General features: G+C 34.4%; 2 protein-coding genes across 3 annotated transcripts; both read right to left on the bottom strand.

Annotated features, from left to right (window-relative positions):
- Positions 1-10,190: 10,190 nt before the first annotated feature.
- LOC111367067 (LOB domain-containing protein 25) lies at positions 10,191-12,422 on the bottom strand. Its single transcript, XM_022987765.1, has 2 exons — positions 12,121-12,422; positions 10,191-10,927 (listed from the first exon to the last, which is right to left on the bottom strand). Exon 2 carries the CDS (start codon positions 10,922-10,924, stop codon positions 10,445-10,447), a length of 480 nt encoding a protein of 159 aa, XP_022843533.1. The 5' UTR covers positions 10,925-10,927; positions 12,121-12,422; the 3' UTR covers positions 10,191-10,444.
- Positions 12,423-15,466: 3,044 nt separating this feature from the next.
- LOC111367066 (denticleless protein homolog A) lies at positions 15,467-22,369 on the bottom strand. Of its 2 annotated transcripts, none has more exons than XM_022987763.1 (16): positions 22,218-22,369; positions 22,019-22,143; positions 21,646-21,754; positions 21,503-21,567; positions 19,590-19,628; positions 19,231-19,327; positions 18,993-19,077; positions 18,687-18,750; positions 18,539-18,615; positions 18,359-18,437; positions 17,388-17,467; positions 17,138-17,222; positions 16,982-17,050; positions 16,840-16,907; positions 16,612-16,660; positions 15,467-16,084 (listed from the first exon to the last, which is right to left on the bottom strand). In XM_022987763.1, exons 1-16 carry the CDS (start codon positions 22,282-22,284, stop codon positions 15,716-15,718), a joined length of 1,527 nt encoding a protein of 508 aa, XP_022843531.1. In that variant the 5' UTR covers positions 22,285-22,369; the 3' UTR covers positions 15,467-15,715. The 2 variants fall into 2 exon arrangements, with proteins under 2 accessions (XP_022843531.1, XP_022843532.1); XM_022987764.1 differs by having other exon boundaries at positions 22,019-22,134.
- Between the last annotated feature and the right edge of the window lie 372 nt (positions 22,370-22,741).

Genomic DNA, 22,741 nt, shown 5'->3' with positions numbered 1-22,741 from the left:
GTGTGTGTTCTGGAACAAAACCCCTCCTATACACACATCAAAACTCAAAATAATGGCTAGCTCATTGACATGCACATTGTACAATGGTAAGAATTTGTCTAAAAATTGGCTAAGAATATCCACCAAATAAACAATTCAAAATCAAAATTTTCAAATTATTAAGACAAACTTTTATTAATTGTACTTATATCGCAACAATAAGCTCCTGTTTGAGTCAAAGTCAAATAATCAATATTTATCACAACTTTCATAAATTTCACAACTTTTCGTCTACACATTTCAAAAATTTCTATCAAAATTTATAAAAAATATAATTTTAATTCTCACAAAATACCCTTCAACCCTCGATCATTGCAAACCAAAGCTGCATACCCGCACCAATAGGGGTGCCATGTGGCGTCCGTGGCATGGCCTTGGCCATATAGCGGTGGCCTTTTGATAAATCTATTAACCAGATTAACAAATGATTCTAGTTTCTAGAATTAAAAACCAGCCAGTTTTGGTTCTGTTTTGGTCGGTTTAGTTGGTTGTTCTTTGGTCCACTACTAGATTCAGGCGGTGTATTAGTCCACTGACTTCTAAGTACATTATTAGCTCGTAAGTCCATAAATGACTGTTACTTGAAACGACAACATACAAAGGGAGCTACTGAATTCACGTTATGGCCAGATTGCCCGACGGAACTAGTAAGTCTATAAAGGGATGAAAGTCCTGTCTAGCTGAAAGCTCCAGAGGTAAGAAAATCAGCCGACAGTGCCGCCGACAAGAATGGCAGCCAGCACCAGAACTGGGGTGAAAGTGATATAGTGGAGTTGCAATGGCGAGGCCAATTAGGATGCCAACTAGTGTAAGTCCGTCGAGGCCAATGGTTCAACCAATGGGTGGAGGTTTGTCGCAAAAATTCCTTGAGAAATCTTTGATTTCGGACTCAAAAAACAACCAAACGAACACCAATCAACCGACTCGACCCAACAACCCTTGCCCCTTGGTTGCCTCTGTTTTACCCCACAAATGAGACACTTGGTGGTGGTATTTGCAAGCTGCAAATGGAGGAAAGAGGAGAAGAAAACAATGGTTGAATCTCTCGCAAATTCACCCCAAATCTGGTTGCCACTCTCTTGCAACAATACACACCCAAACAAAGAATAAACACAAGACTGTGTATATAGACATTATGTTTAGTTTTGGACCAACCCTTACTCATAGTAGGCCAAAATAATGGGCTAACAATAACCAAATCCATACATTAACCAAGCTACCAACCCAACTCAAACTTAGGCCCTCCAAAGGTGGATTAATTGTTTCCGAGTCAAGCCGTCACTTTGGCGTTGATTAAAAATTCGACAACTATTTTAAATCATCTCTCGAATTTGTTAGGTATCAAAACCTAATAAATCTCCACTTTGATACCCAATTAATTTGCAAATAATCAAAACACAAAGTTAATACTTGCAAAATCAAAATAACCAATAAAATTGGAATCACAGACATTGCCTCGCGTTTCCAACCTGAATCACATATTATATCTACTCTATGTACTTACTAGGGCCAAGGTCAAGAACACCCAAATAGAAGCAAATATTTATAGTGAATAGTTAAGAGCAAATAATCATATAATGAAGATATTATATAGGACAATACACAGATCTTTTAAAAAAATCCACATTCACACAGAACCACAGATTAACGCTAAGTTAATCAACAACCAATCAACACATATGCAACAAATGTATAAATAATCCACGAAGAGATCTCACCACACTTATCATGTCTCATTCCGTGTTGCTCACATCTCGAGAACACATATATTCTCTTATTGTCCACCATGCTCACTAGACTGATCACTCAACCCATCTCTAACTGGTAAGTCACAATAAATTCTAAATCCTCGAGATAATCCTCTATTACTACATCACTTCTCCTGACCTATGTGGATAATGGGTCTTCACTTAACAGAAGTTATAGAAATGTATCTCTCACACGTCACCTGTACAGGGTCTTTTCACAGATAAATGATTCCAGCATTTAATCATATCTCCACTCGTGATCTAAATGTTACACTCTACATCTCGGTACAAACCACCAATGTATCCCTAGGCATCCACACTCCACCATACCAAAAGGCATACTCACTATTAGTGCATCACAAACCCACTATGGCAAATCAATACCTTTCGATGACGATACAGGTTAGGGCTCAATTTAAAAAATTGACCACTGCACCACAAGGTTACTTTATCACCAATGCTCAAAAAATCGACAAAGGAAATAATGAAGATGACATTCATAAAGTTGGTTACTTTACTACACTCACAAAGGAGGCTTATAAAGAGGAAGAAGATAACCCACTTATGGCTACGCCACATAATCTCACAAACTATACAGGCTTACAAAGATAAAGGAGAAAACAGCTGTCTCTTTCTTCTCACTACCACACACTCTCACATCACTCACAGAGCAGAACGAATATGCTACATATCTTAACCCATTATGCATGCAAACACATTACACAAAGTAATAAGATCACTCTAATTCATGCAATTACACACATCAAACATATTACAAGTGTAACATATCAACATCGCAATAAAATTAAGTGAACACACATACAGAAAGGATTCCACACAGATGCACATGCAGCAACTAAGTTTACTCTTAATAGACCTCACACAGGTAATCACTGAACCCAATGACAACATTCGCCTTACCTCTATCCTTATCTTTCCTTTTATTATCATTACTAGGACAATCTATTTCACCGTATCCAAAATTTACCACAGTTAAAATGCATCTGACTTTTTGCATTTGCTTTAGACTGACATATACCATCAATACCAAATAATGACTACAAGTAAAGAATAGACATAATTCACATAGAATAGTCAAAAAAAACTTTCCTAAGGTCTTAAGCAATTCTAATAGTGTAGAAAGAATGTGCAACAAATTCACAAAGAATTTAAGACAAATAATTAACAAGTAATTCCTAAGTCTAGCAAAAGGCAATGGTTATCCCTTTATGGTAACCCCGAACCTAATGTCAGCCCACACGATGATTTTTAACTCGAAAAATAAATTATTATCCCTACACAATAGTTTTAACTATAATAATAAAAGGCAAAGAACACGATACCGAATGGATCGAGTCTGAAGGCCCATAAATATCAAGAGGCGTGAATTCACTTGTTTAAGATTCAGCAACAACGACAACACAAAATGGCATCCGAATGTACAAGGGTAAAATCGTCCAACTTTTATCATATTGTTTAAAACTGAAATCCGACAACACTAAAGGGTTCGTCTCGTCTTTGGTAAAAGTCTGCCTATTGATGTCATCGCCAAAAAATTTCGGACGCGCCCACACATGCTTCACTGGCGCCGATGACTCCAGCCAAGTGCCACTCTCCTGACTACACTTCCACCTGCACAGTCCATCAGTGGTGTCCGTTTCTCCATCCGACCAATAGTTTGAACGAGAAACACCAAAATAGATCCGGCAGGTTGATTTCAAAATTCCCAAAATTCTATCAAGCTTGCTGCATATTTTCCACCCCATTTTCAATCGATTTTCAGCCAGTTTTTACACTCAAAAAGCATAGATTTTTCAACAAAACGAGCTCGGATACCATTTGTCTCGAAAATCCCTCGAGAAATCTTTGATTCCGAACTCAGAAAACAACCAAACGAACACCAATCAACCCTTAACACCTTGATTGCCTCAGTTTTACCCCACAAAGAAGACACTTGGTGGAGGTATTTGCAAGCTACAAATGGAAGAAAGAAAAGAAGAAAACAATGGCTGAATATCTCTCAAATTCACCCCAAAATTGGTTGCCTTCACACTCCTCTCTTGACTCTCGACTGCCTCTCTCTTGCAACAATACACACCCAAGCAGAGAAAAAACACACATCCATGCGTATATAGGCATCAGGTTTAGTTTTGGGCCAACATTTACTCATAATAGGCCAAGATAATGGGTTAACAATAAAGATCCATACAATAACCAAGTTACCAATCCAACTCAAACTTAGGCCCTCCAAAGGTGTATTAATTGTTTCCTAATCAAGCCGTCACTTTGGTGTTGATAAAAAATTCGACAACTGTTTTAAATCATCGCTCGAATTTATTGGGTATCAAAACCCAACAAGATTGATGGCTGCTAGCACTTGGCTTGTTGATTGATACTTTTGGGAGTCTTCAAGCCATCTTGGTAGTTGTATTGTGGTTGTGGTTGATGCTTCTTGTAGTTGTTGACGGTCACAATCAAGGTGGAGTGTGGTGGCGGGGATAGTGGTTGTGATGGATTGACTCGAAGCGAAACATGGAATTGAAATGACACTTTAAGAACACAAATTTCGAAATCCACCACATCATGAAGAAATAAACTCACAAGATTTTATTAATGTAAGATGATGAAAATCTAGTTTAAATAAAATAAAATTTAAAGGAATTCGAAATAAACTAAATGATAAAAATAACACAAAAATTTGAAAGCATTCTTCAAGCCCTAAGCGAACTCGAATGACCAAAATCATAGCTCGATTGCCACACTCTCACTATTACACTTTTTCATTTTTTATTCAATTCTTTTTCAATTCATTCAATCATTTGTTCTACATCATGGATGATGCAAGAGGAGAATAAGATGATGCTTTAAAAAAAGAGAGCCTAAGTTGCAATGTGTTGGAGTTCATGTGAGATAAGAGAGTTTAAGCTCTTGCATGAAATCCAAATTGCATGCTTTTTGGCTTGCATACAAGTTTTGGGCTTTGGTTGATAGAGAGTTGTGGATGCATGCCCAGTGGCGAATTTAGGAATTGGATCTAGCTAGAGCGGTCATTGACCGTCGATCTTTGATCTTCAACGGTCATAATAACGACATCATTTATTAACACGATCGTGTATATTACTATATTTTCAATTTATTCTTAGAAATTGTTTCCACCATCATTTTTTTTTTCAATAGTTACTATAAAAAATTAAAATATATTTTTGATTAGCCAAGAACGATTACAAGTATAATGGACAAGATTTCAACTTTCGTTCATTCTTAATAAACAGAAAATATAGATAGGGAGAGTCCAAACAAATAATTCCAAGACTCTAGACTCTAAGAATAAGCTAAGTTTTGAATCCAATTCGAAAAAAAAAAAAAAAAAGGAAAAACGAAGGCCAAATTCCCTTTGAAAATTCTAAGTTCTACCCATTAGTAATGTATTTCATTTATATTCAAAAGCTATATAAAATTTGGGTCCAAAATTTCCAAATTGTCCAATAGGAGGAATTTCTACTTTTTTAAGAAGTAAACATCAAAAAAATCTTGCATCAAGAAATTATATTCCACCATAAAGCGTTCACGAGGCTTTTATTGTGAAATCATAACTCATAAATAATAAATTAAAAAATGATAGCAACAGGGCAAAGGTTGAGTGTCAGTGGCTAACGCGCTGCACACAGTGATAGGACAATGAGAGGACAGATGAAAGCTTAGTCACCAGTTTGGAAATTGCAAATTGGAATAGCCAAACAATTTGTGACTAGGATTAGGAATTTTGGTAAAGTGGATTTATATGAATTCCAATTGAAGCAGACTAATTGTATTTGGACTATTTTTATTTTTAACAAAATTAGACCCAAAATAAAAGGCCCAAAAAACTGAATAAAAAAAATTCCACAATCTTCGTATTCCTTCCATCTTCCTCGTTTCTCCACTAGTAAGGTTCAGGTTTCAAGCTTCTTCCTAGCCGGCTAGCTTCTTGACGACGACAATAGTTCTGGCGGAGCAACACACGCAGTTGCATGCCTTGCCAGGAGCTAGCTCCGCCATTGTACATGCCATTTACCACTAGCTGCTCGTTTGGCTCGACTTAAAATTTAATTTAAAGTCATCAATTAATTATAATCATACAATTTGTGGAACTCACAATTTTTTAATCACACTCCATTAACTTTTATCAAAATTTACTAAAATTTTGATTTTTATCTAAATCAAACATGGGCTTTTTGTTACTACATTGTCATATAGACTAGTGCTCTATAATACATCACAATACTTCGAATAATATTCTATTTGTCATTTTGAATGTCAAGATTGAATTGATTATCATCTCACGGGATTGAATGGCTTCACGTACGTGTATTAGACGAGCTAAAGTAAGCATTTAGTTATAGAAAACAAGGGAAATTTTAATATAGAATCTCACATCTTAGGGTTGAAAAAACATAGGCCAAATTCTCCAGAATGAGAAATAAAAAAATAAAAGCTATAAATTTTCATTTGGAACACAAAAGCAGAGGCTTGAAGTCGTGAACGTGTCAAATCAGTCCATTCGGCGTCAATAATAAGATTGGACTCACCTGGACATGTAATTAGTGGGCCAATTGAATTTGATTTATGGACGGGCCCAACTTGCACTTTTTGGACGGTTCGGAATTACGAATATTCAATTTAAAATAAAAGTACACTTTTAAATCACGAACAATAAAGACAACTAGAATATGAGTTTAGCATATAGATATCCTCATGTTCGGACCAATGGATATCATGTTGTATGATGACTTTAAAATCTCATCGAATCTTTCGATTAATAGAAATAAATGTTTTTTATAAAAAGAAAACTTGGTTAGGGAAACTGACCACCTAAAGAGGACAACTATTCTGATTTCAACGATCAAATTATCAGGTGTAGAAATAAGAAAAAAGATGCAACAATTGGTCGCTTTGATGTCAATGTCACCCATGTTTTGTTCATCCACAATAATGTGTAATAAATTGGCGATTTATACTCAACTAAGGGTGTCGTTTGGCATGATCATTATACTTTAGGGTTGTGTTGGGCTGAATGCCTAAATAATGAAATACCAATTAAAATTGTGGAGTCCTATCGCACACGTTCATTGTATAAATATTGGTATAACATTGTCTATTACAATTTTTGAACACGAAATTTATCATAACTTGCAATTTTCGCAAATTGTAGAAGTTAGAATTTTTTTAGAACAAATCGTGGTTGAGACTTTAGCCCAATACAAGTTATTTATGGATGACCTCATTTGTCAAAGTAAATTATTAGTAATAGGATTAAACCTAATTTTTTCCATTTACAAATCCCGGTTACTTTGGCCCAAAAGTTGGTATTTCCATCCATCCGTCATATCAATCAATATTAATTTAATTAGGGATAATAGTAGCAAATGTCCTCAATCTTTCATGTCTTTTGCAATTTTCTCTCCAGCCTTTTTTTTCCTACAAAAAGGTTCCTAAAATTTAATAATTCTTTTGTTTTTTTATTTGTTTTCTAAAATTTTCATTTTTAATGGTTTAACCAAGAATATTGAAAACAATAACTTTAACCTTTTGAATTTTTTAATATTCTGGTCAAAATTGACTAACGGATTAATGGATGAAAACAATCAATTTGGATAAATCCCATTAATTTATCAGAGGTCGGGGACCAAGCTGTCCAAATAAAAGGTTGGGAACGAAGTTGCAGAAGAAGTGAAAAATTGTGTTTGCAAATATTTACCTCACATATTATTCACTCTTATTGTACTTTAGACTTGGACCCAGGTGGGTTATCCTATCTTGGGCCACATGAGCCTAATGAAAGGGATTCTGGACGGTTAAAGGGCCCATATTGAGAGAGACATCTGATTCTGAATTTGTAGCCCAAAAGCCACCAAGTCAAAGCGTGCAATTTTAATCACATCACATTTCACTTTACCTTTAAAACCTGATCAATTTTATTCTTTTCTTATCCTTTTTTAAACAATTTTCATAACCCGTTATATAGAAACTTTATACGAATTGACTTGGCCACCACAACTACAAGCAGTTCAAGCCTTGCAAATTCTTTAAAACTCGTTTTTTCTTTTATTCAAATTCATTTAAACAATACATTCTTCTAATAAAATAATTTTGCACATGGGACTCTGGGAGAGAAATCTTCTTCAGATCCCAATACTGTTTGAAAAATAAGGGAAAATTGCAATCGAGGTACCAAACTTTTCGTTTATTAGCAGACTTTGCCCAAACCTTTCATTTGTACCATCGGAGGTACCAAACCTTTCAAAATTCGCATCCAAAGTCCAAATTGATAGAAACCGTCCATTTGACTGTTAGTTGACCAAGAAAAGTAAATTTTGACCTATTTTGACCTAATTGGAATGAGTAAAATGGTAACTTGATAATTACCATATTAAATAAACTGAACAAAAAAATCAAAAAATTAAGAAAAGAAATTAAAAAAAGGGTTGTCTTCTTCAACCACGCCACCCCCACAATCTTTGTCCCTAAACCAGCCACCAGTACCACCGCTGTCACCACCACCGCCAAGAGACCAATCGCACACCACTACTGGCAACAACTCCCTCTCACACCCATTGCCAAAAATCCATTACAAAACTAAACAAATTTCTCCAAAATCGACCAGATTATTCGAGTTATTGCCACTGATCGCCCATGAATTTTACAACCCTGCAATGACCCTAACCAATCCACAGCTAATCAAAATGGAAGTCGACTCATCATCCAATAATAATACCAAAAAATGCACTTGTCGTATTCAATACGACACAAGTGCAGACAAGTGCATGAACGACAGTACCATTAAGAAGCATTTGGACCCACAAGGTCAGGAATTGAGGTAGGACATGAACTGAATTTTCACACAGAAAAGGCTGAAGAGGGAGAAAAGGCAAATTAAGCGATAGATTGTGGGGCCATTTTTTGTTTCTAGTTCAAAAATATGATAATTGAGGACCCATTTTGGAGAAAATTATATTCGATAAATTCTGGAACTCTACAAATATGTTTTTTTTTTTTTTGGTTAAAAGTCATCCCGAGAAAGAACAGATCAAGGCCTGCAAGTTCGATTAGCTGTGAATTCGATTTTTTTTTTTTTTTTTTTTTTTGTGGTGTAAGAAGGAGTTGTTGCCGGCATTGGTGTGCGATTGGTCTCTTGGCGGTGGTGGTGACAGGAGGTGGTGCTAGTGGCTAGTTTAGAGACAAAGATGGTGGGGGTGGGGTGGTTGAAGAAGACAACCCTTTTTTAATTTCTTTTCTTAATTTTTTTATTTTTTCTTGATTTTTTTATTTTTTGTTCAATTTATTTAATATGGTAATTATCAAGTTACCATTTTATCCATTCCAATTTGGTCAAAATAGGTCAAAATTTACTTTTCTTGGTCAACTAACGGTCAAATGGACGGTTTCCATCCATTTAGACTTCGGGTGCGGACTTTTGAAAAGTTTGATACCTCCAGTGGCACAAATGAAAAGTTTGGACAAAGTCTGCTAATAAATAAAAAGATTTGGCACCTCGACTGCAATTTTCCCGAAAAACAATGGCAGTTTGATAATGGAGATGCCTAAAGGCTCATAAGTCATAAGTCATAAGCAATAGAGTAATTAATGGAAATGAAAATTTTAGGAGTCAAAGATTTTCAATAACAATATTTCTCCTTTTTGACCAGAAAAATAATCCGACCAAAGGCTGCAATGTGCTTGAAATTGATCCCTGCCTAGCACCTATATGTTGACTTCGTGTGCAAGAGACACATTAGAACTGAACCAGTGGAAAAGAGTAACTAAAATAGCATAATAATTTGAATGTTTATGGCTTCAAAACTTGGTAGGCTTATAAAGATTCTTCTTCGTCAGTTAATCAAGAGAATGGACCCACAAGCAAAGAGAAAGTAAAGGAAAGAATAGAAGTGAAATGGACGGTAGGGGCCTTAGGACTCCACGATGAATCTTCACTTTGCGAGCCGTTCGAAAAATAAAGCAGTGCAGTACGAGCACAGTTAGCAGCATTTGAGTTTAACGTCAACTAATACCCTTATCATTCTCGGCCTAACGAGATGCTTTAATTAGTGTGGACACTCTCCATCGAATAATGAATTTCATTCGTCCGAAGATGATAAAGTCATACGAGATTTGATGGTTTTAAGTGTTTTTGTGAATAATCTCGTAGTGTGATTCTAAAAATGAAACTATTTAATTTGCCGAGTTCTTTAGACATAGTTTTAATTTGTCATTTTGACCTATGTTTATATCCATTTAGGGTTTTTGAAACTCATTAATATGCTTTGCAAATGATTTGGTTCTTCTTATGTATTCACTCAACAGATATTGCATTTGTCATATACATACTTTATCGTATTAAAATAAAATTTCTCATAGAACCTCGTACATGTGTCCTAGTCAAGGACCAATAATTTTACATTCCCAACATATCAACACTCCATTCCTACTCATAACAAGTACATAGATAGTTTTTCCTTGAACATAATTAATAAAACAAGAAGCATATGAATTTGCACCTTTTTCCTAATAATGGCGCATGACAATCTCACTATGAAATTATGCTTCTTCACCAACCCAAGATTTAATACTAGGTCTTTATATATATTTAATTAATATTATAAACATGCTATATATCATAATTACATGCTCTTGGAATCATTTGAAGAGCTATTGTTCCATGGAGAAGCATATGGTAGAATCAATCCGGGATTCGACTCTTCTCCATTATACAACGTTGAATTGGACGTAACTTGATATGAATGTGCTGCATCATTGTTTGCATATAGCATCAAATCAGCATTTGTAGCGTCTAATTCCTTTTGAAGATGAAGGACTTGCCTTTGAAGAACAGATATTGCTCCAACACAGCCATAAACAGGATCTTTCAATCGAGCCTCGGCTTCATATGCCAGAGAGTTCACTGCATCTTCTCTTTGATGAGGGGGGATTTCATTCAGCAATTTGCTAACATTGCTTGCCCCAAATATTTTGTGTACATTGGCAAACTTTGTTGGCTCCTCGGGAGGAAAATATGGAGCAAAACTGCAACTTGGCAAGCATTTTCTCCTTAAGAATTTGCAGGCAGCACAAGGAGGGTTTGAATAGCTGGAAGAAGCCATTTACTGCAAATGGAATCAATTAACTAAATCAAAATGGTACAATTTATCTGCAAATTAATTATGAGTAAATAATGTTGAGAAAATTAGTTTTCTCTTGGCCAAAATCTGGTGCTTGATGGAAATAATTATTTTTCAAGATATCTTAATAAAATGTGATCTTTTATTGTTCATTATCGTGGACTCCCAATATTCGTCATATACTTAAGTAACAATAAAGTGGACTTGACTGAATTGCCATGTTATTTTTTACGAAACCATTCATCAAAATTAGGAAAAATTGTATTCAAAATATCATCGAAAGTGACAAAGTTTCGTTATTTGAAAAGCAGAATATGTGTTTTGTGATAGCTACATGTCTAGAAATATAAGAACGGTGTGTGATTGAGGTAAAGACACCTATTTCAGTTATCCAGTGAGCTAGCTATAACCCAAGAATACACAAGGATTGACAAGAGAACAAGTAGGATCAAACAAGTATGCAAGTCACAGGGAAATCATCTTGGTTCAAAATCAAAATGATTGGCCAGCAAAGTAGTAAAATTCAAATTGAAATATCAAATATTTAAGCCTAAGAGATCAAATTTCTAATTGATTAATTTATTTCTATATTTCCTCCTCCTTTCTGTACACTACCTCCTAGATATCCGTTGACAAATGCAAAAATACTTGCCCTTCAAAAATCATACAAAAAACAAATAAATAAATTACTTATAGAATTCATCTAAATAACACTCAGTTAACTTACTCTTTTTCTATTTGTTCAATAATTAAATAGAAACTTGATAATACACCTAAATATGTTCAAGCCAGTGCTTCTATAATTGTTCGCTGTGTATGCAGATAGGAACACCTGAATCTTATTTGAATTTGCCCCACTCCACATTAATTTCAAACCTGGACCACGTATTTTCCTCCGTCACACCTAATTAAGTGTCTTACCAGTAAAATCCAACACTCGAGTACCAAAAAAAAAATAATCAACGTATAAGAACTTAGAGTATTTAGAAGGTTGACGACTCGATATTACTGGTGCAGTCCAGTGTGTATATTATATCCAACATTAACCAAAACCAAGTCAAGATCATACTGCAACATATATCTTACTTCATTAATCCGTCCTGCAAAAAAGATTCAAGTGAAAATTGGAAAAAGATGGATCTTAAGAACTTTTACAAAGAACCCAACAAATTATATACCTTATTGATCTATATTTTGCCAGCAATTTTTATTTTTTTTCTTGAGGGAGAGCCAGAGAGGGAACAAGGGTTTTCTTTTTTCAAAAAGAAAGAAAACTTTATGTATTTAGTTTCGAGCTTCTTCACAAATCACATTGATTTTTTTAAGGATGCTGCTATCAGACAGCTTATAGGAAACAAAAGATTTTACGATTGAATGTTGCTAAATGTTAGAGAAGAAAAGGGAAAACCCTAGCAGCAAGCAGCAAGAAAGAGGAGACAGTAACCTGCAGAAAAAGATTGCACTGTAATATAAAGGCAAAGAATTATGATGAGTTTGGTGAATGGAGAAGGAATGTCAAGTTTATAAAGCCTTGCCATAATTAATAGACCTAAAATAATTAATTAAACAAATGCTGACTGTGACCACTCTTCTTTTTATGAAAATAATCACAAGAAAGTATAATTAAATTATTTCTTTACTGTTTTCATTTCTGTAAATTATTGTAGTCATAATCAGGTGCTTTAAAAATCAAGAGGTGGAATTGATGGTAGTACTTCCAAAATCATGCTTCTTCTGTTACCAACTTAAATTGATACTATTCTTGTTGCCATATTAGCTTATTTTTTAAAATTTAATTTGGATAATTCAGGAAAGACAATTAATTTCGAATAGTTATTAGCTAAATTAAGCAATATTTAGCTAATTAAAAACAGTCAAGCTGACCGTGCGTACAATGATCCCAAACCATGCTGAAACATATTTACTCCCTTCAAAATTTTAAGAATGTAACAGGAACTAATTAGATAGGAGACATTGAATTGCATTTAAAATAAATTTATTTATAAAAGAAAGGGGGAAAAAAATAGTTTGAAGTTAGAAGGACATTGACATAATGTTTGCTATTAATTCTTTAATTTTTAATTCGAATGTCCCAAACAAAATTCCTCATCCCTATACAATTGATGCTTCTATTATTGATTTGTCCAGCAGCATTAACTACCAAAATCATTTAATTTCATATATATTGTCTTTATATGTGTTCATGAAAGGACATATAATTAGAAAATTCAGTGGAAGTATCAATCCTTTTCACTTTACTTCTCTCTTTATGTTTTCCTCTTGCTTCCTAGCCAACATGTCCACAAATTGCATGTCATAAACATATTATATTTGTGGAGAAACGCGCAATTTGAGGATAGAAATGTTGTTCGTCAATGGAAAAACGTGATATCGGCACTGTAGGTTTGAAATTTATTGGTTGTTAGTTTTTAAAATAGTGATCGATAAATTGAACTAGATTTTGTTGTTTTTTGACATGAATGAGAGATGGGTTCAAGAATTCATTTTCTTTTCATAAGGGCTAAAATAACTTATTTTGACTTTTTACTCTATATTGTAGGGTGGTTCTTGAAAAGCATGAAAGATTTCCCTCCAACTTATACATATGATTTACATCAAGCCATTGTTTGATTCCCATTATTTTTCAAATATATTTTTCTCTCTTTTTTTTTAACCACACATTCTTCAATAAAATAATATTATACGCAAACTCAAAACTTTCCATTATTTTTTAACCACACATTATCCATCAATTTACTATTCCAAAATGCATTCTTAAGAGAAAATGAGGCTCAAACGGGCTCCAAATATGACTTTTCGCCGAATTCTATGTTTATGTAGGAGATTGAGTACGATATTCTGTTTACTCACTTCAAATTCAATATCGGCCAGACGCGAGCTTTAGTTTCAATTTGATTTGCTTCAAACCACACCCATTGTTGGTCTCGATAAACCGAAAAGGTTGTGTTAGTGTGTCTTGTTTCCTACTTATTATTTTGGTATAAAGTTACCTTTCCTACATGTACATTAATTTGGTGTATATGTGATCCTTCTTAATTGATTAGGTCTATGCCAACATGTGGTCACTCGAGACTAGAATATTTGATGCCACAAAATTTTGGACTATATGGCGTGATTTTCTTTAATGTATTAAAGGAAAAGTTAGGTATACATGAATATGGAAATAAAGAGTCAGTTCTCAATTCTCATGATTGTAGCCTCATAAAGATTTTCTATACATCTCTATGGGTACATGAGTCCATATTGTTATCTTATCAAATGTAATCATGGATGGGTGCCATATAATAATTGCATACCATTCAATCTCAACAATTTTCTATTTTATGATTCATTTTATGTTCAATTATTTAATTTAGAACTTGAAATGATTAAAAAGAACTACATTTATATATTATCTAACACAGTCATTTAGGTATCGATGAAATTATTTTTTCCAATAGAGCTAACATGCACACAATTAACTTAGATGGGTAGTGGCAAATTTTGAATTGAGGATCTTTGTCTACTCTAATACCATGTTGAATTACATTAAATATATCAGTTAATTAGTATATTTATAAAGAGTAGTAGGTCTTTTCCATGGCTAGGACTACAAGCAAGGGTTATCTTTGTAATTGTTTGACATATTGAATAATGCAACTTGTTTGTCTAACATGGTGATCTCAAAGCTTAAACTATTAGATAGGACGACATGTATTTCATTTAAATATTGTCTTCAACATTATAGCTTTAGATCATTACCGTAAGAGAAAAAATAAAGCAATAAACAAATTTTCGAGATCGTTTTCCTTAGGTATCGTACATTGGTGGCATAGTATCTCAAAATCTCTTTGTTTACAGGATAGGAGTAGAAATGTGTTAGAACACTTCACAAAAGAATCATGTCGCGGTGAAAGGTTTCACAATGGGTTTCTGACCCTCGTGATCTCAATCCACTCTAGAAAAGATGGGATTCCTTAATATTAAGATGTTAAGACAATTGAAAATGCCGCAAGTGGAAGCAACTAGCTTTGTTACAAAAAGATTAGGATTATAAACCATCAAAGAAATATTCAATAACAATTTCAGTCAAAATTGATGCAACAATTGTTGATTCCATATCTCTACCAAAGATTATTATGTGTTAAACAAGTCGAGGTTTGTTTTCATAATTGACTTGAAAACCCATATTTTTATGAAAAGTAAGTGATTCTTAACATGCCTGCAAAGATACTTTATGTATTCTTATTGGATTGCAATCCAAAAGTTGGGAATATCTGGAGGAATAACACAAATCGATTGAAGCATGGTTCTAATGATTAGATAGACAATTATTGGTCCTTGATGGGTATTTTATACAAATAAAATGGCATACACACATTTTATAAATTTTCTATTTTTATTGGACAATAGATTTTCAAAAGATAGAGCATCAGTGTTTGTGACCCCAGCAAATGATTGTAGATTCTCCAAGCAGATATCAGATCATATACAATTTCATCCCCAATTCTGCAACTATTTCGATTTATCGAATTCTATCTGCACCACCACAAATAACAGCATAAATGGAAACGATAAGTGTAGATACAACAATGAAATATACACTGATGTAAGGCGCTAAATGCATGTTTGGTACACAAATGGTACTCAACATGCATAAGTTGACAGTATAACAAAACAAAATTTCAACTCATTTTGTGTCCAATACTATCTAATCTTCCATACATATACTATACAGTAACTATAAATAAGTAGATCGATGAGGAAGCTTAATCAGGAAACCAGAAAGTAGTCTCGGATTGTCTTTCTCTTCAACGAGGAAGGAGGGTTTAGCACAGATGAAGGGCTTTTTATTTTAGCTTCTGGAGTTTTATCTAAATTTTCTTTTACATCAGGATTAAATGAAATCCTTTTTTCCTGGGATTCAGGGGTACCAACTTCTTGCATTCTACTTGAACCGGACATGCAAACATTGGATACAACGTTCGAAGTCCAATTTTTAGTGTCACTCTTTATAGATGATGCCTCGTCCACAAACAGCTTTCTACGTTCCATTCTTGGCATTGCCATGACTCTCTTCCGAATTGAGGATGGAGATCTTGTGTTTGAATAACAACTGCTTTGGATATTCCAGAAACGGACCTAACAAAGATTTTAAGGAAAATAAGATACAAAAATCATCACATTGTGAAGATACTTTCTCACTAACATTAAAAAATGGGTTAAAAAACTGACTTTTTCTCCAACTTAGTTACGAACTTTCACTTTATTTGGGTTTAGGAACTCCATGTCTCCATTAGTGATATGCAATGATAATGATGTGGCTCGTGGAATTGATGATACAGCTCATGGAAAAAATGATGTGGCATTAGAAACTGGTTTGGTTGAGAGGTCACATTGCCAAGGACGAACAGATTGTATTGCTACATCATCAATTCAATAAGCCACGTCATTATTGCTGCTTAAAGAATTAACAGGGACAAGCGGAGTGCCTAAACTAAAACAAATGTGAAAGTTGAGTTGAGCGACATAGTTTAAACAAAAAAATCAATGATTGAGTGAAATGACTATAAGTTCACTGACAACGGTGTTTTTAACCCCAAAATGAGAATTTGGAGTGTAATGCTACATCAGTTGGATGTGCTTAATTTGTTGTGTATGTGACTTACTGTGAAATCATCTGAACAGGTTGCCACTTTCCCAATCTCTGATGGGCACCTGAAGGAAATAAATTGTGAGAAATTTGATTAGAGTTGAAGGATGGAAGGCTAAAGCATCTTATTCATGTTTACTAGAGAGGACAGACAGCACTAAACAATATTAAAGAAGTTAAAATCTTCTTCATTCCATCCCGTCCGCTCGGTTAGTGCTTTCAAAGCATGCAACGTAAGGCTTACCAATCAACAGCTGTGACTTCTCCATCATGGCTTTTCAAAGTGATGGGATCTGACTGAGGTTCATGCACCTGCTTTGACATGGTTAATGGAGTTAAATTTAGATAGACAAATGCTGGAAGAAAGTATTCGAAAAGAAATGAACCTGCCATATGTAGGCATTTCCATCACCGGAACCACTGAGTACATGAGATGCATCAGGACTAATTACGGACTGTAAATTCACCAATTATGAAATATGTCAGCAATGGAGCAGTACACAACCGAAGTATCAGAAATTACAATAAAATAAATTATATACCTTAACAAAAAATGATTCAATTCGGCCGCCAGAGAAACTTTTTATGGCCCCCCTTTCAAGCTGAAGTACATTATACATGTATATTCTGAAAATGAAATATCATAATCAAACATAAAATATGATCATTTAGATATTTACTTCATTGTTTGCTGTGATCTCCAATGATCCTGACAGTATGACAACATTCATTATGTGCTCTCGCGAAGAAGCACATCTGCAAGTTTCAATTATATTGGCAAAGTAAGTTCACCTGTGATCCATGCACGAGGCTGTGATAAATACTCCATTCAAATCTTGAGACAAGCTAGATATGCCGTGTAATCTCTTTTCCTGAACAAGAACAAATTAATATTTTTCCTAGATCTCTTGAAAGTGCAACTGAACTTTAAATTGTACAGTCCAATAAATAAAAGGTTTTCCATTTAAGGTACTTCATGTATCAAAACTCTAGATTATATACCGTTAATGGCCTTGTAGATGCCACAAGTCATAAGGAATTCATTGCAGAATACATGGAACTCACTATTTTGTTATGGGGATTCTATGACGACGAAATTGTTCAAAATTATTGGTGAACAAAACAACCACCAAATCGAACCAAAACTGTAGTTTTAAAACCTTTGATTTGGAAATTATTCAGTTTAGTTTTCAACATTTCAAAAGCCAAATCGAATAGTTTACCCAATTAAAATTAAAAACTATTTGTTGTACCCAAAATACTAAATATTAGTTCAAGATATACTTTGACTAATTTAATTGCTAGTTCGCTTCTATTGACTCCTTAGAGAAAAATGGATTTATGATAATATTTTTATCTATTTCAAAAATAACGAATTTGTGAGTTTAAATTTTATGATTGAACCTTGTAATTTCTTGATTTAAACGTGTCTGAGACAAATATATTAGTATTGTAATGTTTATATTTAAAATGTTTCAATTTAGGTGTTATATTGAGATTTCAGACCAATTTATTTATTTTTTAACTTGTTTGAAAATTACTTTGTAAAAACCATGGTTTGAAACCAAACCGAACCATAAAATATGGCTTGGTTTGATTTGGTTTGGAAAATGAAATTACCTGGTTTGGTTTAGAAATTTTTCAAACGTGTAAAATGGTTTGAACAATTCAAAAACCATCCAAACTGAACCGTAACCACCCATATTCAAAAAGACAACAATAGGTAAGGGCACGTATTATGCAAATTGCAAAGCAAGACTAACCTTTGCAGTTGATTCGGACTGAGGGCATGCTTGAGTAACTGGACCTTTGAGATGCCTTGTGTCCCAAAACTTAATAACACTGAAATTAAAGGGACAATAAATCATCAATATCTCAAGATAGGTATAAACCAGATGATCTTCTCATCTATACTTTCAAGCATTACAAAGTTTCTCAGGAACCTGTCAACTGCTCCAGCCGTAGCAATAGAAACTTCATCTTTAAGATAAAGAACAGATGTGATGCTCATGGATTCAGCCTGAATGAACTAAAGGTAAGTAGGGTAATAAATGTTGAACAATAGATCAAAAAATATTATCCAGAACAGACCTTTCGACGCCTGAGCCTTCTTCGACCACAAGAAAGATGAGCCTCGTAGACAGTACTAATTGGCCTGATAAGAGAGAAAAACAAGTTTATCGTCATGTTTAAAGTGTTTGAGATATATTCATCTGTTTGATAATGTGCAGAATCTCTGTTACAAATTTGTTCAATAACAGTTCTTGTTATCAAATTGTTTTCAAAAGCCATCAACATTATGGATGTTTCAAGAAACAGAAAGAATAAATACTTAACACAATTCTAATGCTATAAATTATAATGTATTCAACTGCTAAAGTGAATGCAGAAACTTACGATAGGAAAAGCTTCTGGTAGGTATTGGAGCACCTTGTGTCCCATAGAGCAAATGACCCATCTCTTGAACCAGACGCAACAAGATCTATTAAAAAAGTTTCATCAATCAATTATACCAAGAAAATATTCGACATATAACGTGGGGTGGGGGTCAAGAAAGGGAGAATTCTTCAAAAAATGTCAACCACACACAAAAATGGTGATGATATAAGAAGATAATCATGAATCATAACCTTACCTTGATTGGTGGGATGGGAACTAATGGACTTCACGCTTCCCGTGTGCCCCATTAATGCTCTGATGCATTTCTTTTCTTGCGTATCCCATACCTTAATCTATTCAACCATAGATTAACGAGCAATCAGTTGTTGTCAAACTAAATCAAGCAAATCATTTTATGCTTGGTAATTCATTTTTTTCTTTAAATGGATATTGTGGCGAAGGAATATCACATTTTTTAGGATTTTAAAGAAACCTTAAAATTGGAATTGCCATATGGTACAAGAAATCTTTTATAACTCCCTTTAAATCAACTGTGAATGTGATCTAGACAGTGGGAAAATTAAAATATAATTTTATTGAAGCAAGGTCACTCACACTTTGATCTCCTGAGGCTGTTAATAAATTTGTGTCATCCTGAAGAAAATGGAATCAGTTAGTTGTTGTGTTGTAAGCATTCTTTATCGAATAAAATAATACAGAACACCAGCAATTTGCAATTAAATTCATCAGTTCAAAATCTATTAGCATGTCCTACAATTTACTGAACTTGTGGTGATTTCAGATACATGAAAGTAACAGACATTCTAGTTTCATATTAACTATATGTGTTACGCCTCTTTTGGAGAGTCTCCATATCACCTCCATTTGGCAGCAAGCTAGCAAGAAAAACAGGCCCACATGCCACATCATCCTATTACATGGCCGAAGCAAAACCACACATACGATAACCTAGGTGAAACTCTACTTACACTGAGGTGCCACGCCCAGGCCGACCTCCATGACCTAGAGAAGGTGGCTGTCGCAATAGGAAGAGAGCCGTAGATAGCAGGCCTCTTACTCATTGAAAGGCACGTCCCAAGGGATCTTTTGCACAAAGATCTTTATGAAATTAAATCTTTTATGATTGACTGATTTGATATCCCAGCTCCTAAAGGTCAAGTCATCAATTTACTTATCGAAGAACATTAAATGCCCATCATCCTATGATGGACGGATTAACACCTAAGAAAAAACTCCTCAATCGTCAGATGAGGTCACGTGTCTTTTGATCCAATAGTCAATATCGTACCCTTTCCACTATAAAAGTTGATACTTGCTACCATTTTAAGGATAATGAAACTTTACGCATAAAAATATAAACTTTGCTCTCTCTCGATTAATATATTCTCAACTTGCATACATCTTGTGGTTACGTCTCTAGCATGTCCCACACTCAATACATCCAATTCACCAACTGACTTGACCGTTGGAGTGCTCCCTATCACCGAAGAAGGCCACGGATGACTAATGATTTGTCCAAGTGCGTAGGAAGAAGGCTTACGGGGACGCGAGTATAAGGAGGATCTATTGACCATGTTGGAGTTCCAAAAACCAAGGTCAACAATATTTATTTTCATCGAATTTTGATTATTAGTTGAAAATTTAGATGCGGGGAAAGATATTGAAACCTACAAATGTTAAAGGCATTCTTTAAAACAAGACTATAAGCCAACAAGTGGAAGTGACATTAATTGAGAATAATACAGGAAAGGATGTCTTAGATACTTAAGGAATATTTGCGTAGACCATAAGATTTTTACTTCACATGGAAATAGGTTTTCCAAATCATTGGTGAACCAAATTCTTGTTGTGAAGTTACAATCATATATAATTTTCTTTGACCTTTTCAAAAGAGGAGGTCTAAATTTAATGCAAGAGATAGAAAAAGATTTAGATATCATATAACACATTAGAAATAAGGTCAAACTTGTTGAAATTACCATCTTATATTACATGGAATGTGTATAGCCACTTATATCACTATAATTGGAATAAATCAATGTAATTAAACATTTCTAGTTATAATTCAAATGACAATTTTGTACAAATGGAGAATGACTACTTTGTTCTCGCTACCCATTTCACTATCCACCATAGAGTGCATAATAGATAGTGCTTTTTAACAATTTTTATTAACTTTATATGGAAAAATATTTAGTGGGTGAATAATCATACTATTAATTATGGAATAATGCTATTTGTGGTAACTCACTGCCGCAGTTGCTCTACGTGACATACATGTAACGGTTAGTAATTTAATGTATGAGGCAAAAAAACTACCATATTAATACATCAAAATCACAAACCGTCATATAGGATACCAAGAACTATGAATAGCATTACTCTTTACATCACATAAAGTAATATTTCAATCTTTGGTAAACATTGAAATGATGATCAGCATGTTCACAAGTGCAATTCATTTTGAAATCAAATTGAAAAAATACACAGCTGAGACATATAGGCACCTTGATCCAACAAATATCAAATATGGCATTATCGTGTGCAACCCACTCCGACACCTTGGCTTTTTCTGCACATATGTTTTCAACCATGATTAGCACATTGAGCAGCTTATTAATTATCATTGTATGTTGAAAATTTAATTAACCTGCATTTTCTCCATAATGCGAGGAATCCGTGAACTTCTTCCTTGTATTGTACAGTCCAATATAACCCCCCTCATCGGTGAGAGCAAGAATATGGGCATTTTTATTTGTCTGCAAGGCACCAGAAAAATGACTGGAACAATTTTTTTGGGACATATTTAAACTTGATACAATCAAACACTTCGACCCAATTTCATCATCTGAACAGGACTGAAAAAATACCACTTTTCCCCTGGGAAAAAAAAATAAATAAAGGCCTTCCGGCAGAACTTGTGAAAATGGGTATTACCCATCCAATTCCAAAACGGTTCAAAGTATCCAACTAGTCAAAGCTCAACATGCATTCGTAAATTAGTCGTAAATAATGAAATTGACCTTGCAGAAAGACAGGGCCATCGGAGGTGACAGATCACCGTCGTGCTCCACAGCAACAGCCCCAATTGGAGCCAAATCTTGGGAATCGTTCCCCATATAATGCGGTCGTTTTCTTACTGCAGATACTATTACACAAATAAGTAGTAAAACGAAAGATTCATGTTCTTCTGGATACTGATAAAAGTAAAAGATACAGTACCTCGGAATCCATTGAGTTCTCTCGATTGGATATCATTGAAGAAGGATTGCCGATTGAAAAACTCCATCTTCTACTGTTCGTAGAGAGAGATAGATTGAGAGTTTTGAGGTGGTGATTTCTACACAAGGGTTTAATTTGGCGGGGATGGTGGACTAATAGAAGCGGGAGATTTTAAAATTTTTTGGTTTTTTTATCATTTTATTCATCTCTGGGCGGACTGTCCGATGGGAATTTATTTGTATGCCCAGCCCCCCAAATATGTTTTATGAGCAAATGAGCAATGCTACTCGTACAGAAATTATTGTACAGAACTGTTACAGAATACATACATACAAAGCGGGTGGATTATTTTTTGCAATATTTTAATTCACCCCATCTCAGACACATCTGCAAGAATTCTGGAATTTTTTTTTGTACAATAAGCATCAACCATGTTTTATTATTATTGTAAGTTGTAACTAGTAAATTGTCCTTTTCAAAATCAGAATAGAGTTCTACGTGCGTGCTACGGTTTTGGGTAGCAT

Source organism: Olea europaea, chromosome 18 (genome assembly GCF_002742605.1).
Source record: "Olea europaea var. sylvestris chromosome 18, O_europaea_v1, whole genome shotgun sequence".
NCBI classification, from domain to species: Eukaryota; Viridiplantae; Streptophyta; class Magnoliopsida; order Lamiales; family Oleaceae; genus Olea; species Olea europaea.
The sequence above is the reverse complement of the archived record's forward strand: the minus strand, read 5'-3'. Positions and strand labels throughout refer to the sequence as shown.